This window comes from Octopus bimaculoides, chromosome 6 (genome assembly GCF_001194135.2).
Source record: "Octopus bimaculoides isolate UCB-OBI-ISO-001 chromosome 6, ASM119413v2, whole genome shotgun sequence".
Lineage (NCBI taxonomy): Eukaryota > Metazoa > Mollusca > Cephalopoda > Octopoda > Octopodidae > Octopus > Octopus bimaculoides.
In genome coordinates this window covers 91175150-91191782 of record NC_068986.1, presented here as the reverse complement: position 1 = coordinate 91191782, position 16633 = coordinate 91175150, and the positions used below count along the sequence as shown (strand labels likewise).

At 37.1% G+C, this 16633-nt stretch overlaps 1 protein-coding gene across 1 annotated transcript in view; it reads left to right on the top strand.

Moving 5' to 3' along the window:
* The window catches only part of LOC106869821 (selenoprotein N-like), a 26600-nt gene that overhangs the window by 6660 nt on the left and 3307 nt on the right, over positions 1 to 16633 (top strand). Inside the window, exons 2-7 of the mRNA XM_014915711.2 lie at positions 441 to 551; positions 1633 to 1994; positions 9379 to 9530; positions 10636 to 10874; positions 12424 to 12633; positions 13902 to 14065. Coding sequence (XP_014771197.1) covers positions 441 to 551; positions 1633 to 1994; positions 9379 to 9530; positions 10636 to 10874; positions 12424 to 12633; positions 13902 to 14065 — 1238 coding nt within the window. The remainder of the gene's footprint in view (positions 1 to 440; positions 552 to 1632; positions 1995 to 9378; positions 9531 to 10635; positions 10875 to 12423; positions 12634 to 13901; positions 14066 to 16633) is intronic.

Genomic DNA, 16633 nt, shown 5'->3' with positions numbered 1-16633 from the left:
TATATATATATATATATATATATATATATATATATATATATATATATATACATATATACATATATAATGTATGTATGTGTGTCTTTGTGTTTGTTGTTGCCCCCACCACCACTTGACGACCTGTATTGGTTGGTTTACATCCCCATAACTTAGTAGATCAATAAAAGAGACTGATAGAGTAATTACCAGGCTCAAAAGAAAATAAGTATTGGAGTTGATTTGCTTGAGCAAACTTTTCAAGGCTATGCTCCAGCATGGCTGCAGTCCAATGACTGAAACAAGTAAAAGGTAAAAAGACCAATTATTCAGATAAACTCAATATTCTGTAATTGTATACTATGCAGGGGCTTATCATGTTTGACCACAAGTTACCCTGTTGCTAATGCAACATTCTTGCACGCCTTCATTTTGGTTTTTGTTTCTCTTATTTCCTTCTCCAGGTTCCATTCGAGTATAATTTCCAGTTTGATGTTGAAGATGAAGCATTCGTAATGGAGGCCAGCTTCGTTCCTCTTACACCTTCTTCCATGAAGAAGATTATTGAGGAAGGTGTAAGTATCTTTCAGTTTGCAGATGTTTGCATACGGGTATTGCTTGAGGGGCTTGAATATCTGAATAATGCTTAAATTTTTGAAACAATTATCTCACCTTTTAATTAGTTGTCCTTAGATACACTCTTTCTATATGTAAACCAGTACACACACACACACATACTCACACGATACATAATATTTTCTTACACACACATGCATTCACTCTCTCTTTCTTTCACATGCACCACACACACACACACACACACATTCTGTTATTGGTGTCAGTCATTGGAAGTTGCCCATGCTAATTCTGATTCTGAGGTGATCTAATAAAACCAAAACAAATTACCATTCTAAGGCAAAGATTAGATTTGCTCTTCATTGCATTGCTTACATTCTATTTTTAATCAGTTAACATTTCAGAGTTGTCTTCCCCATCTTTCTTGGTGATTAAGCTATTATTATTTCTTCTCCCCATACATGGAATTATTATTAATTAAAATATCTTTACTCATTGTACTGAATTCACATGAATCTTGTCAAAAGAACCAGTTAAGTATTGTGGTTGATATTGTCATCTGTCCCCTCGCACCAAAATGAATTGGGCTGATTATTCATTGAATGATACCTTTGATTATGGAAACTTCAGTTAAGCGCTTCTTTTTATTCAAACTAACATGTGGGATAAATAAATAATTATAAATACTGATTTGAAAGAAATTTACAATTTTGCATGATGAATTTTCAAGTCCTAAGAGTCAATTAAACGATATAAACCACTTCTGCTAAAGATACATGGTTTTGTGTGTCAATATTGGTTTCAAATTTAGGCACAAGGCCAGCAAGTTTGGAGGTGGAACTGAGTCAAATTGACGCCAGTGTTCAACTCATACTTATTTTACCAACCCCGAAAGGATGACTAGCAAATTTGACCCTGAGAGAATTTGATCTCAGAATATTAGGACAGATGAAATGCTGCTAAGCATTTTGCTCAGCATGCTAACAATTCTGCCAGATTGCTGCCTTGTTTTGTGTCAATATTTGAAAGTATGATTATTATTTCCCTTCCTTTTTTTTTTTTTTTTTTTTTTAAATTTAGGAACAGGTTATGGAAACTCAGAACTGTTTTGCTGGACTCAAAGAATGGCAAAAACCAGCCAAGAATCTCATGATATATTCTGCTAAACACTTCAAACCTTTTCTGCCAACCAACCCAGATTTCATGAACTCTGTGGGTAAAGTCTACACGCTGTGGGAAGGCAGTAGATTCCAGTACATTACTGGACAAATGCCAAGCAGCAACAGATATTTTCCATCTCTATTTACAGACAACCAAGCTATTTTCCACAGTCTCCTTTCTATGTTTCACCCGCGCCCATTTCTCCTGTCACGTTTTGAACCACAGGGAGCTGTGGCTTGCATTAGAGCATACAATTCTGAGTTGGTGGACATAGCTTTTAGGTAAGAGATAACATGTAATATCTTATGTTCTTTGAAATATATTTAAATTGCTATTTTGTTTGAAGACCACATTTAACTGATTGACTCAATCCTATTCTGTAAATGAAGGCATGACTATGTGGTTGAGAAATTTGTTTGAGCACATATCATCTATGAGAGCCTTGGTGTAATCATGCATGTGAGTGAAATTTTCCCTATGAAAACTGTGAAAGTCACCAGAGCTGTTGCTGGTCTCGGGTGGTGGATTTAATCCATTTCTGGATTTAACACTACACTCCATATGTAGTGTCTTTAGCAGGGACCACCCTATTGCAAGGATCTGGGCTGTGTTTCTGGTCATGCTGGAGCACTACCTTATATGTGTGTGTGTGTATGTTCCTCCACAATCACTTGACAACTGGTGTTTGTTTATATCTCTGTAACATAGCAGTCTGGTAAAAGAGACTGATATAATAAGTACCAGAGTCAAAAACAAGTACTGGGCTTCATTTGTTTAATTAAAACCCTTCAAGGTAGTGCCCCAGTATGACCACTGTCCAATGGTTGAAACAAGTAAAATATAGAAGATAGAACACATTAGGAAAACTTGCATTCATTGCATAACCTCCAAATTTATGCTGGAGAAAAGATGTTGTGATGTTTATGCCTTTATCATGAAGAATAAGAGTTACAAGAAGTAAATGTTACAAGTTAAAAATTGCTTAGAAATCACAGGTTCAGTCCAACATTATTTTACTGATGTATGTTAACGCATAAAGCATGATGGGCCACAATCGTGGCTGTCACGCACAGGTCAACAGGCCACAATCATGGCCCAGATAGATACATTTAACTTATGGGTGTTTGTTGGGTTCTAATGTTACTCAAAGGCTCTGGTACCCACCAGAATGCAAGAGGACTAATAGTTCAACTAATGACTTTTCAGATGATGTAGAACTTGCCACCATTATACACTAAGAAGATATTTTAACCATTTTGTTGTTTTTTATGTGTGCATAGTAGTCTTATTGTCATAAAATGTGCTTAGCAGTCCATGCTATGTAAGTGCAAATCCCAGCACTTTATGGGTTAAACATAAAATGTCTTTCTTATCATCAGGCATAAACCACAGAGATTTAAGTAATAATTTTTGCACTCGTAGTTGTACATGATCTGTTTGATAATCTGAAATAAGTCATGATTTGTTTCCTAATCTATGTTAATCTATTCAGATTAATCAGCCACTCAGATTTTCATTGAGATTATATTTCTCAATATCTATCACTACCAAAGTGACAAACTGGCAGAATCATTAGCACACCAGGCCAAATTCTTAGTGGAATTTCATCCATCTGTATGTTCTGAGTTCAAATTCCACCAAAGCATGCCTGTCACTAAAGAGGTGAGGGGCACTGGACTGCACTGTTCCCTCACTATTCATTGGGGCACCCTCAGATTTAGAAAATACAATTTACAAAAATCTTCCTGCAATACAAATTTGTGCCAACCCAATATATTCTGAAGCACTCCCAGGTACCAAAGTCTGGCAACGGGCCTGCACCAACGTCAACTTTACCTTTCATCCTTTTGGTGGGGGTCGATAAAATAAGTGTCAGTTGAGTACTTGGGTCGATGTAATTGACTTACTTTCTCTCCTGCAATTGCTGGCCTTGTGCCAAAATTTGAAATTAATATCTATCACTATTGAAAGAGCGAGCTAGCAGAATTGTTACTGCACTGGACAAAATGCTTAGCAGCATTTCTTCCAGCTTTGCAGTCTGAGTTGAAAATGCCACCAAGGGGTTGATACAATAAGTACCAATCAAGCACTGAGGTTGATAAAACTAACTGACCCCTTCCCACGGAATTGCTGGCTGTGTGCCAAGATTTGAAACCAATAGCTATCATTATTATTTTTCTTTGTTTTGTTATTATCAGAATTTTAGGACAGTGCTTTTTAAACTATGGGCCATGACCACATTTGGGGTCGCGAAGTGAAATGCTGGGATCACGAAAATTAAATTCAAACACTTGAATTTCAGTTTATATGTTAGTAGCAGCTAAGCCCGGTTTCACCCAGTCTGTTTGGATGATGTGGCTGTGATCGTTTTCAGTTAGGCATAATCTATAACAGCATTTCTCAACCTTATCATTTCGGGTCCCCTGTTTCAATTGGAGCCTCTAGCTGTATGAAAATTTTCTGACTCCCACCCCCTTGTCAGAAAACAGCTTCAGGAGTTGTGAAGAATGAATTTGTACGTAGTCTGTTTCTGAGAGCTATTCTATTGGACCTCTGTTTAATCATTAAAACATTGATTTAATTATGAACATAGAAAGAAATTATACATTAATCCCTATTTTTGTAAGCAATTGTATCCGTAAAAATTTTATTTGCAGAGAGCAGAAATTGAAAGAAGATATGTGTGTGTGTGTGTGTGTGTGTGTAATTCTGCCTATTATGTAGTTTGAATGAAAAACTGTAACTAAAGATTAAGATTATTAACCCCACAAAGAGGTGAAAGAAGAGAGACAGCATAGCGAAAGTTTTGGCTGACTGTCATCCTGTACTCTCCTTGTTGCTAGCGAAATGGTATATGCCGACTGTGTGAGCAACTGGTTGTTTTAATTGTGGAATAAGCAGGGGATTTCCATTAGAAAAAGTTTTAATCAATTTTCTTGGTAACTATCGGGGTTAGGAAAAAAATACAAACCACATTCCAATCTATGCATCCGTCTCCACTTGTGTGCCATTTTTCACGCGAATCTACCCAGCTGTTTGGCTGTGAACCTGAAGACAAGAAAGAATATAACGATCGCCCATGTCCAATTTATATTATAGATTTCACAAACGCATATTTAATACCTAGGGTTGTGAAAAATCTTGTGATGAAAAATTGGGTCGTGAATGAAAAAAGTTTAAGAAGTGCTGTTTTAGAACATGTGACAAAGTGCCTTAGTATTTAGGTATAGCCCTTTAGAACATCTTATAATATTTAGTTATAGCCCTTCACATGCTGAATTCAAATTTAGCCGAGGTTGATTTTGCATTTCATTGTCAGGGTTGTTGAAATAAGTACCACTCATGTACTTGGGTTGATATTATAAACTACCCTTTCTCATCAAAACTCTCTCAGTATTTCCTGTCTATACTAGAACCATCAACAGGAGTGTCCTGGATTTAACATCAAGACACTTGCCCATCAAGTCTGCTTCGACCAGAGCTTACGTGGACTGTCTGATACTCAGACATTCCCATGACAATTACATGTGTTTTCAAAATGTTTATAATCATTGTGATTATGCAAATCATAATCAAGATTATATAAAAAGTGACTGTAGATGGATATTATATGCATGGATATTGAAGTAACAGGATATGGGAACAGGATGTCCTGTTTCCCATCATTACTACTCATTATGGCAATACCTAACAATAATCTTCTCATGAGATTGTTCTGTGCTAGGTATAGGTGTGTAAATGAAACAACTGACTGAGACAGAGAAATATATATATAATTAGTTTATTATAAAAAGCTGAAACTTTACATTTGCTACTTACACCTTTCACCTTTTAGTTTCCCAGACGACATCCATGATATCTATATCTATCTATCTATATATATGTTATTGGCACTCCATCGCTTACGGCGTCGAGGGTTCCAGTTGATCCGATCAACGGAACAGCCTGCTCATGAAATTAACGTGCAAGTGGCTGAGCACTCCACAGACACGTGTACCCATAACGTAGTTCTCAGGGATATTTAGCATGCCACAGTGCAACAAGGCTGACCCTTTGAATTACAGGCACAACAGAAACAGGAAGTAAGAGTGAGAGAAAGTTGTGGTGAAAGAGTACAGCAGGGTTTGCCACCATCCCCTGCCGGAGCCTCGTGGAGCTTTAGGTGTTTTCGCTCAATAAACACTCACAACGCCCGGTTTGGGAATCGAAACCGCGATCCTATGACTGCGAATCCACTGCCCTAACTACTGGACCAATGGAAATACCTTAAAATTTCAAACAAATTTATTTTAATATGGGGTAGGACTGCCTTTGGCAGTAATTACAGCTTGAATTCTATGATGGACTTGTACAAAGTTTAAATTGTTTACAAAGGAATTTTTGTCCATTCTTCAGCTAAAATAGTCTCCAGTTCTTGTGGTGATGATGGTGGAGGATATCTACTCCTTACTTGTTGTTCTAAAATGCAGCATATTTGTTCAATAATATTGAGATCTGGGGACTGTGGTAGCCAGATGTTCAACTTCACTAGAATGTTCCTTATACCATTTAGCTGTGTGAATTGGTGCATTATCATCCTGAAAGACTGTGTTTCCCTCTGGAAACAGTTCTGCAACCATAAGATGAATTTGATCAGATAAAATGCTTAAATAGTCTTGACTGTTGATTCTGCCATGAAGAGAAACCGTTGAACCAGCAGATTCCCAAGATATAGCCCCCCCCACCCCGGTCATCACAGATCCTCCTCCATGTTTAACAGTTGGAAGAAGGCAGTCTGGGTCAAATGCTTCTTTTGGCTGTCTCCACACATATACTCGGCCAGTGGTCGGAAATAAGGTAAAGGATGACTCGTCCGAGAAAATAATATTTTTCTACTGCTTTAGGGACCAATTCTGTAGGTTTTTACTCCGCTATAAATGCTTTGCAACATTTGTTCTTGAAAGTAATGGTTTTCTGATTACAGCCCTCCCATGAAATCCAGCTTTGTGCAGCTCCCAACAAACAGTTTTTGTGGAAACTGTGTTCTTGAGGTGGTCATTAAGATCTGCAGTAATTTTGGGAGCTGTACTTTTGTGATCCTTTCTAACAATTTGTGTCAGAGTCCGACAGTCCCTATCTGAAAGTTCTGGTTTCCTTCCAGAGTTTTGTTTCGATGAGGAGGTTTTTCCCTCTTTCTCAAAGGCTGTCATTACTTTCAAGACAGTACTTCTTGATACAACAAATATTTCGGCTGTTTTCATTATGCTAGCACCTGCCATATGAGCACCAATAATTTGACTTCTTTAGTACATAGTGCTCTCATTGTCTCTAAACTTGTAATTTGATTAGATTCATCATCATCATCGTTTAACGACCATTTTCCATCTGGTATGGGTTGGACAGCTCGACTCAGGTCTGGGAAGCCAGATGGCTGCACCAGGCTCCAATCTGATCTGGCAGTGTTTCTGCAGCTGGATGCCCTTCCTAACGTCAACCACTCTGAGAGTGTAGTGTATGCTTTTTATATGCCACCGGTACAGGAGCCAGAGGGGCTGGCATCGACCACGTTTGTTGCTGAAATAACATAGTAGGGTGTACATAAAGACTTAAAAGATCAAGTTAACAGAAGACAAACTGTCTTGGAAGACAAAAACTGATAATAAACCATTGACAGTGTAGAGAGATCTGTTTAGTGCTGATACAGATGACTTTTCTAATGCTGGTGGTGTGATAAAATGCATCGCATGTCATAAAGTGGTTTGTAATAGAAAGGGTATCCCCTGCCCTATTAAAAAAGTGCTGGTTTTGTGTTGTTTCTTTTACTGCTAGTTGATGAACGTTTGTGAAGTGCTGTGATATTCATCTAACTCATGCTAGCAGTAAAAAAATTGATGTAAAATGAGGATGATAACAAATAATGTCTAATCGTAGTGGATATATATTTTAAAGTACAATGTTCACATCAAATGTCATGTGAAGAGCAAATATGAGTAGAACATGCTGGATGTGTAATTGTTGTATCCTTATGGATAAATGAATACACATCAACAATATGATAACAATATAATTGAAACAAATGGTAGTAACCATATGGAACATAACAATCTTTTAAGAACCAACAAGCCAACATGCTAACTCTAACTGTAAACTTTGAACTCTTTGAACTATCAACGCACGAACTGTAGAACTAGCATGATGATTTTATTGAAACCACAAGGGTTAAACAAAGAGGGGACAATACAAGGGACAAATGGGGTTGGGGACTTATTGAATGATATTACATATATATGAATAAATACATTATAATTACGGATGAAAATGAAACAAAAAATGACTGGACGCAGAATGGGTTTGACCCCACCAACCACATTCCTGCATTGAACCGTTTACTTTGTGCTTTTTTTACTCTGTTTAATAAGGCACTTAAATACCCAACATTCAGGCTACTTTCTTTCATCTTCTTTCATACTTTTTTGCCATCAGGCATTTCTTCTCCAGACATGCTTTCCCTCTTAGGTGATATAAAACGAGGTTAACCAAAGCCCTGAGACGAAGGTGCCTGATGTGATACCTCTTCCATGCACGTTCCATATCGCCTCTTTCGCTATAGTTATTATGGCTAGAAAACAGAATTTCTCTTCTCCTTTTAGAGAAGACAGCTGAATGATCTTAATAATTGATTCAGCTGACAGCTGTACTCTTCCCAACTGTGGCACAGGTCTGAGAGACTCGGACATTGTATGATAGTATGCAGTACAGTTTCGCTGCTCTGCTCACAATGAGGGCATGTAAGTGACACCATGATGCCATGCCCCGTGAGTTTATTCTGACTGGCAAGGCACTTCGAAAGCACAACCAAGCCAGGGACTTCTGGAAGTTGTCCATAGGTCCCAGGCCAAAAGTCCTTTGATGTAGGTTGGCAAGCTGATTTTCATCGAAACCCAGTCTCCCCCAAGCCGTCATTACACTTGCCCTCTACCAACCCTCTATAGTATGCCAAAATGGTACCCACTCTGCTGGCAATGCTCATTCAGGAGAGAAGCACGAGTTCCTGTCAACACTCTGTTTGCCAAGCTCCCAGCCTTGGTCTATGCCTGATCCAGCTTTCCTGTTCACCAGAAGAGGTGAACCTGGGAAATATCTTGTCAACGAACGGAAACCACACTTGCTCACCGTCCAGGTTAATCTACCTCACTTGCTCAGATTGCTACTATTTATATGTAGTGGTCCAGTCCATTCTTGCCAGGGGTGTTGTACTCTTGCACAACAGTAATGTAATCAAAATAATTACACTAGGAATTAGAACTTGATGATTCAAATTGCATTTTTTAAATTATTTGTTTTGCTTAGTTAGGTCCTTTGCGACTTGTGATGGTGGGAGGAAGAAAAACAAATTGTAGATAGATAGATAGATAGATAGATAAATAGATAGGTAGATAGATAGATAGCTGGATAGATAGGTAGATAGATAGATAGGTGGATAGATAGATAGGTAGATAGATAGATAGATAGATAGATAGATAGATATAATCATCAATTTTAGACAGAAAAGTGAGCTTCTTTTTCCTATTTCAAATTAGAACTTATAATGTATAATATTGTATATGTCAAAAATCTCAGTATTCAGTTTCATATTTACATATTTAATATATTCTTTCTTCTCATTTCCATCTTTAATTCATGCAGAATACATGCAGAATTCCAGCTGAATGAACGACCAAATCTTCCATTTTGGTTCACTCCAGCATATTTCTTTGGCAATCTCATCATTAACAAAAATGCTACGTCTCTCATGAAGTTCCATCTTGCTGTACCAACTCACAATAAACTCAATGTTGGTTAGTAGAAATAATTGAAAATATATTGTATTAATGTTTTGTAGTTGATATGCCTGGTGTGCATATGTGTGTTTGTATGTGTCGCTGTGTGTTTATGATGCTATTTGAAGACTAGTGTGTGAATAAACTACATTTATACAATCTTAATAATGTATAACCTGTTGGTGGGATGTTGCTCATTTGAATTAGTGGTACCCAGACTGAAGGGGAAATTGGTTTCTTGGCTGAAAGTTCAAATAGTTTGTTTTCCTGTCACCAATACTGCACTGTGCCCGTAGCCAAAACACCTATGCTATCTCCTCCCACCTAACTGTTATTAGCAACTGTAAGCTGAGACAGTTTATCAGTATATGCAAGGATAAGATGCTCTAATCATTTCATATATTAATGAACTACATACATAATAAACAAATGTTTCATTAGTTCCTAGTACTGGATTCTTCAAATTCTTCTATGAATATAGCTTGAATAAAGATAGAATGTTCCAAACCTGTATGAATAAGGAGTTTGCTTTTTGACCCTGTGGTTTTGGATTCAGTCTCACAGCATAGAAAATGTCTTATACTATGGTGCTGGGTCAGTAAAACCTTGAGTGGGTTTGGTAAATGGAAATTGAAAGAAACCTGTTGCATATATATGTGTGTGTCCTTGTCTTCACATCATAGAATACTTATAAATGAGCTACTATCATTCAAGCAGAGTCCTTCATTTCCAATCTTCCATGAACACATGTAAAGCCTTGGTGAAGTATTATCTTACCTGGATACAAGCCAAGGTTAGTGACAGGAAGGGCATCTAGCCATAGAAAATCTGACTCCTACAAGCATGGAAAATGTGGATGTTAAAACAATGAAGACGACAACGATGGTATACTCAAGCCAACATTTTTAGTGTTCTTATGATGCAATAGGATTTAGAAAATACTCATGCATACACACACATACAAATGCACATGCATACATATACACGCTTGCACACATACAAACACACCATGTATACATAGACAAACATACACACACTCTCCTTCACAAACTTGCATACTCATACAGGCAAAACGTCCTACAATACAAACGTTTCATGTTTTACAACTCTGTATGTCTTTCAGACATGGAATGGCTGACAGATGTGGCTGATGAAGTCAATATGGAAGTCAACATTGGATTCCTACCCAAAATGGAACTGAAGTCCCTCAGCAGATCTGCTGTTCACACTGACCAAATTGATGTGGAAGGTATTGATGAGGAGGTTAACAACCAAGAAATATCATCTATTTCATGGACGGAAGAAATCTCCATGGAAGAAGCAATGAAAAGTATGGAAGCCAGAATGTTTCCTTTTAAGGAAGTAGGTTATTTTAGTAGAATATTTTATTTCTTTTGTTTGACTTTTTGCATTGTATATTGTATTGGAAATGTTGCTAAGCAACAGACCATGTGTATGTTTATATACATTGTGTGTGCATATTTATGTCGCGTAGTGTGACTGTTTTAAGATATACCCTACATAATGCAGTTGTGCAGATTATAAGAAAGGGGCCTTTTACATGCCTGCTTGACCAATGAACCAATAAGAGCCTCTGTACAGTCACTTGACATAATAGAAATAGCAGTCAAATTTTCCTTAAATTATACTCTATCATCTTAAAATATAAGATATCAAAGTCTATCTATATAAATAAACGTGAAATTCTGTCTGTCTGGGACACCTGTATCTCAGTCTACATTTGCTCTATATAGACATATTATACCTTTTTGAAATCAGGATGATCCCAGGATTGAAAAATCTGCCCTTCATTTGGTTCTTGAACATCCATTATTGGGATTTGATTTAAAAGCATTTGGGTTGCTATTTCTAGCAGGTAAAGCTTGGCTAATTCATGCTTTCTTGGTTGGCATTTGTCAGATAATATCAGAGATCAAGGAGTGTGATAAATGACATTAACTTTGTTAATTTTATGTCGAGATGAAAACTTTGGGACAAATTGACCAACAGTTGGAATTCAACTTGGGACTGGAACAATAGAATGATTGCATTACAGAATTAATTCTCATTTCTCCTTAACCTCTGATCACACACCACTGGGGCATATAATCATTATGGATGTATTATAGCCATGTTCTTTAGCTCTCTTTAGTTTTGGGCCTCAGACCCAATTAGGCCTCTGCAGGAGTTAGATTAAAAGGCTGCATGGAGTGCAGCTTTTAAGCTGGTATTAGATAAATGAAAGATAATAAAAAAAGACAGAATGGTTACAGTTGGAATACTTTTGATTTTTGCCAACCAAAATTTGGCTAAAAACAACATAAACTTGGGCTAAAAACGACATAGATTATAATACAATGACTGTGGTTGTGTGTATTACGTAAAGTGACGTATGATTGTGCACAATATAAAGGATGTTTCTGTGTTAATACATGCATTCTGAGTTGTGTGTGCATATGTTTGTACATGTAGGTGAGCATGTAAAAAATTCTTTATTATTATTATTATTATCATTTAATCCCTATTTTAATCCTGCTCATGCAAACCTATGACAAAGAGTGTTCCAGCAATGGCCATCCAATCTATTTAAAGTATGTTGTCTCATGTTCTTTCCTTATTTAAAATAGTATGATGTGATCTGAAGGAAATTGGACTGCTATTTGTAGCAAGTTGAGCAACCATGTAGAGGCTTCTCCCTGTCATGTGGAAACTGCACGATGAAGCTAATCTACATGACTCAATACTTGAAGAGTGTATGTAGTGTGTAGAGTCAAGTGTATATGATTTTGTGTATGTAGTGTCTATTGCAGGTGTTGTGTGTGTGTGTGTATATAGTGTTTTTTGCATGTATATTGTGTGTGTATTGTACCTGTATGTTGAATTTCTACTAAATATGGAATTATATTTTCAGGTCCCTTATTATAACTTTACTTCAGCCTTTAAAAAGGCCCAGGCTGAACGGAAATTAGTTCACTCCATCGTATTATGGGGTGTACTAGATGATCAGAGTTGCTGAGGTTCAGGGCGAACCCTGCGAGAGACTGCTCTCCAGAGTTCGCCCGTTATGTCTTTCCTTAAGGAGCACTTTATCAGTACTTCTTGCCTTGTTGTTGATCTTGAGGTAAGTTGTTGCCAATTTCAGTTCCTTCTCTGCTTGTCAAAAGCTTGTTTTAGGTTAACTTTGGGCAGAAGTTGCAGCTAGTAGTTAAAAATCACCATACTTCTATTTTTACCTTTGTAGCAGGAATAGCAGTAGAGTCCCAAATACCAAATTACTGCATAGGAATTGAACCTGAAATTCATGTCCTTGGTAAATGCATTAAAAATCTTGTTTTTATGAATAGCTGGGCTGACTGTTGAAACACAATAGATCCAGCAGAAGCTTACACTACATATTAAAATGTTAATGATTTTGTCTTTGGCATTTATTCTTTGACAGACCATTGGGTATAAAAAAAAATGGTTCGTCTGGTAACTGACTAATAACAGCCAAGAACAATTGCTGCTGGGACTTACATCATTTACTTTGGCTACAGAATTCAATTACTCCTGCCATTAATTTATCATTGCTGATATACATACAAACTGACTCAGGTGGAAATATCTTTTTTTCTGCCATCGTTGCTATGACATTTATTTTTGTTAATGATTAATAAATATTTTTGTATTTGAATTTCACACAGATTTTTGTTCTGTCAACCAACCAAATATTTTGTCATTACACCTTTCCATCAATTTTCTATACTAGCATGACCTAGACAGGTTGTCACAGACCAAGTCAGTTCCTATTTGGAGTTAGCACCTTCTGAAACAAGTTGGAAACCACAAGTTACTTCTACATTTCATTTAATGTGGTTTCTATGATCGGATGTCTTTCCTAACACCAGCCACTTTTCAGCATGTACTGGGTGCATTTTATTGTGGCACTAGCACAAGAGAGGTTGATAGGGAAGGGAGTAACAGAAGAGAGACAGTAACAGGCAGTTACTTAGAGACTAAGTAGAAATACAAGTTTGGACAGTGGATTAAACACATTATTCAGACCATAGAGCTGTGCTCTACTCCAGTGTTTCTCAAGGAAATGTGGGTAGTTGCTGTAAGGATTGAAAAGTTGGGCTGACAAATTGCCATGTTTAATAAATTTTAGATGGATTTCAACTTTTTAAATTAGCCATTACCATTGTGAAGAAAAGAGAATTATATGGATACAAGTTTAATTTTTGTCTTCTTATTAACAGAAATGGAAGAGGGACAGAAATTTCACTAATAATTTGGATGGGGCATGGTTTTTGTTAGATTGAGAGCCACTGCTCTACACAAGTTATCCACCTTATGATGATGATGATGACGATTAATCAAAATTATTTTATTCTTATTTGGTGACTTCAGGATCTGAAGAAAGGCAAAGACGAGGCTGCTAAAGTTGCAACTATGTTCCTTGAGAATTATAAATTTCCTGTCATGATGATGGTATCTCTCCCCAATGGCACTATCTTGAATAAAGTAAATGCCAATGATCTCCTTGATGCTCCATCTGACTTTTGGAATATAGGGTATGGCATTTTAAAACTTTTTTATCAACTGTTTGTACAATAAATCACTTAAGTTTCTGTTATTCTCTTACTGATTTCATTCCTTAGACAGGGCATTGTCTTCATGGACTTTGTAAGTATATCAATTTCAGTAGTTGAATTTTATCTGTTATTTACCAATCTCTAAGTTCAGAGGTATAAAAGGACACATCATAAATACAGACACTGTCCCCTACCACATAAATACTGTATAGTTCTACTTACCAAATTCCATACACAAAGTATTGGCTAACCCAAGGCTTTCATGAGGTGCTATACAGTGGGATTTCACCCAAGGTCATATTGTTATGAAACAGACTTCCTACCTACACAACTATGGGTGTCTTTTTTTTTTTTTTGAAAAAGGCTCAGGACAGACTCTCCTCTTCACTTAATCCCTCAGTTTCTTCAAGTTCCACTTAGAGAAAAAAAGAAAGGTTGAAGAACGTGATACTGCCCTCCAATAAAGTTGTAGAACTAGGAATGGAATTGATGACTATGACCTGAATAAATGAGCCTACTTTCAGTATACACCTATAAATTGGATTGTTGTTGTTGTTGTTGTTGGCACTCCGTCGCTTATGGCATCGAGGGTTCCAGTTGATCCGATCAACGGAACAGCCTGCTCATGAAATTAACATGCAAGTGGCTGAGCACTCCACAGACACGTGTACCCTTAACATAGTTCTTGGAGATATTCAGCGTGACACAGTGTGACAAGGCTGTCCCTTTGAATTACAGACAACAGAAACAGGAAGAAAGAGTGAGAGAAAGTTGTGGTGAAGAGTACATCAGGGTTCGCCACCACCCCTTGCTGGAGCCTCGTGGAGCTTTAGGTGTTTTCACTCAATAAACACTCACAACGCCCGATCTGGGAATCGAAACCGCAATCCTATGACCGTGAGTCCACTGCCCAAGCCACTGGGCCATTGCACCTCCACAAAATTGGATTACATAGTAGGGAAAGAGCAATTGTCCTTGGCAGTTAGGGTAATCTCAGATCTGTTGGGTTTGCAGGTTGTCCCCAAGGAGCTATCCCCTATTCAAACATCCAATTTCATTCCTTTTTGTATACTGTTGTTTTCCATGTTTCTTTTCTGTTATTCATTATTCTGTGTAACCACCACCATCTTTGTGCTTTGTCCTTATCCTCTTACCATTACCCTTGTGACAAATGAAATAGTTATTATGATTATTAGAGGCAGTGGCAGTGTTAGACATTATTATAAGGAGCAATGTTTGACTTGATCAGTTATGTGTCACAAAGGATACCACATTTGATAGCTTAAAAGATGCACAGGTATATTAGATGCATCCCAATTTCAGCAGCACATATGCAGGAAACGAGTTTTTAGTATATTAAAGTATGTAATATAGGTAAAACTTTGCAAATAGGATCTGGGATGGGGTTTTTTTTTTATAGATATTTCTTTTGAGAGAAAAGTGCCTCTCCTATGTCATCAAATACAGTGCTTTGCAGTATTTAGCTACACAATTTTATGTTGTGTTTAAATCCCATTGGAGCCAGCTTTGTCTTGTGGTTTTCATTCTTCTGGAATTAAGTATCTATTCAATACTAGAGTAGATATAATTGGCTCTGTTCTTTCCCTTTAAATCTGAAGCTTTGGTTCTATGAAAGAAATAATAATTATTATTAAAAGCAATGGCTTTATATCTATCTTAGAACTCACAGTTAATGTAATCGCCAGTGGTGGACAGCAGAATTAGTAGGTTGCTGAACAAAATGTTTTTCAGTTTTTCTTATATCCCATCTCATACTGAGTTCAAAAACTGCCTTTGTTTCTTTCTGGTATGGTTAAGAAGTTTGCTTCATGACATGTAGTTTTGGAAATCAATTGTATGCATAACACCTTGGGTAACTATAGTCTTGTGTTTGTCAGTGTTACCATTCATCCATTTTCACTCTCCACTATCCCTAGGAAGGTTGTGGAGGTTGAGCCATCAGGCACTTCCTCCACAGAATCTTATCAGAAGCAACCATTATTAAACTTTCTTACTGGATTCCCACACAACCGAGACCAGGGATATTATCCAGCTAATGGTACTACTTAAATACAGAGGCCCTGACGCATCTACGTAATGATATAAAGGAAAGGTAACCCTAACCAGTGTGCACTGTTCAGGACCTCTATATTTAAGTAGTGCCCAACTATCTTGGTCATGGTCTACACCATGTAGTGCCCAACTATTTTGGTCATGGTCTCCTGGTTTCAAGAATTTATTTTGTGATTCTTTTCTGCAGCATTCTAACCATGTGTCTGTAGTACCAAAGGTGTGACCTCTCAATGTGGAGAAGTAGCAACTCAATCTAGTGAAACACTCTTATCTTCAGGCTACACTCTCTGTTGGGTAACGCTTGTGAGTAGAATTTGGTAGGTAAGAATAGGAACTCGGAATTTATATATATATATATATATATATATATATGCAGGTATATCTTTCACTGATGAATGTCAGCAAAAGATAAAATGTCAGAGAGAAAGCGAAGCAAAAAAAAAACAAACAAAATTCCTTACAAATGAAGCCCTT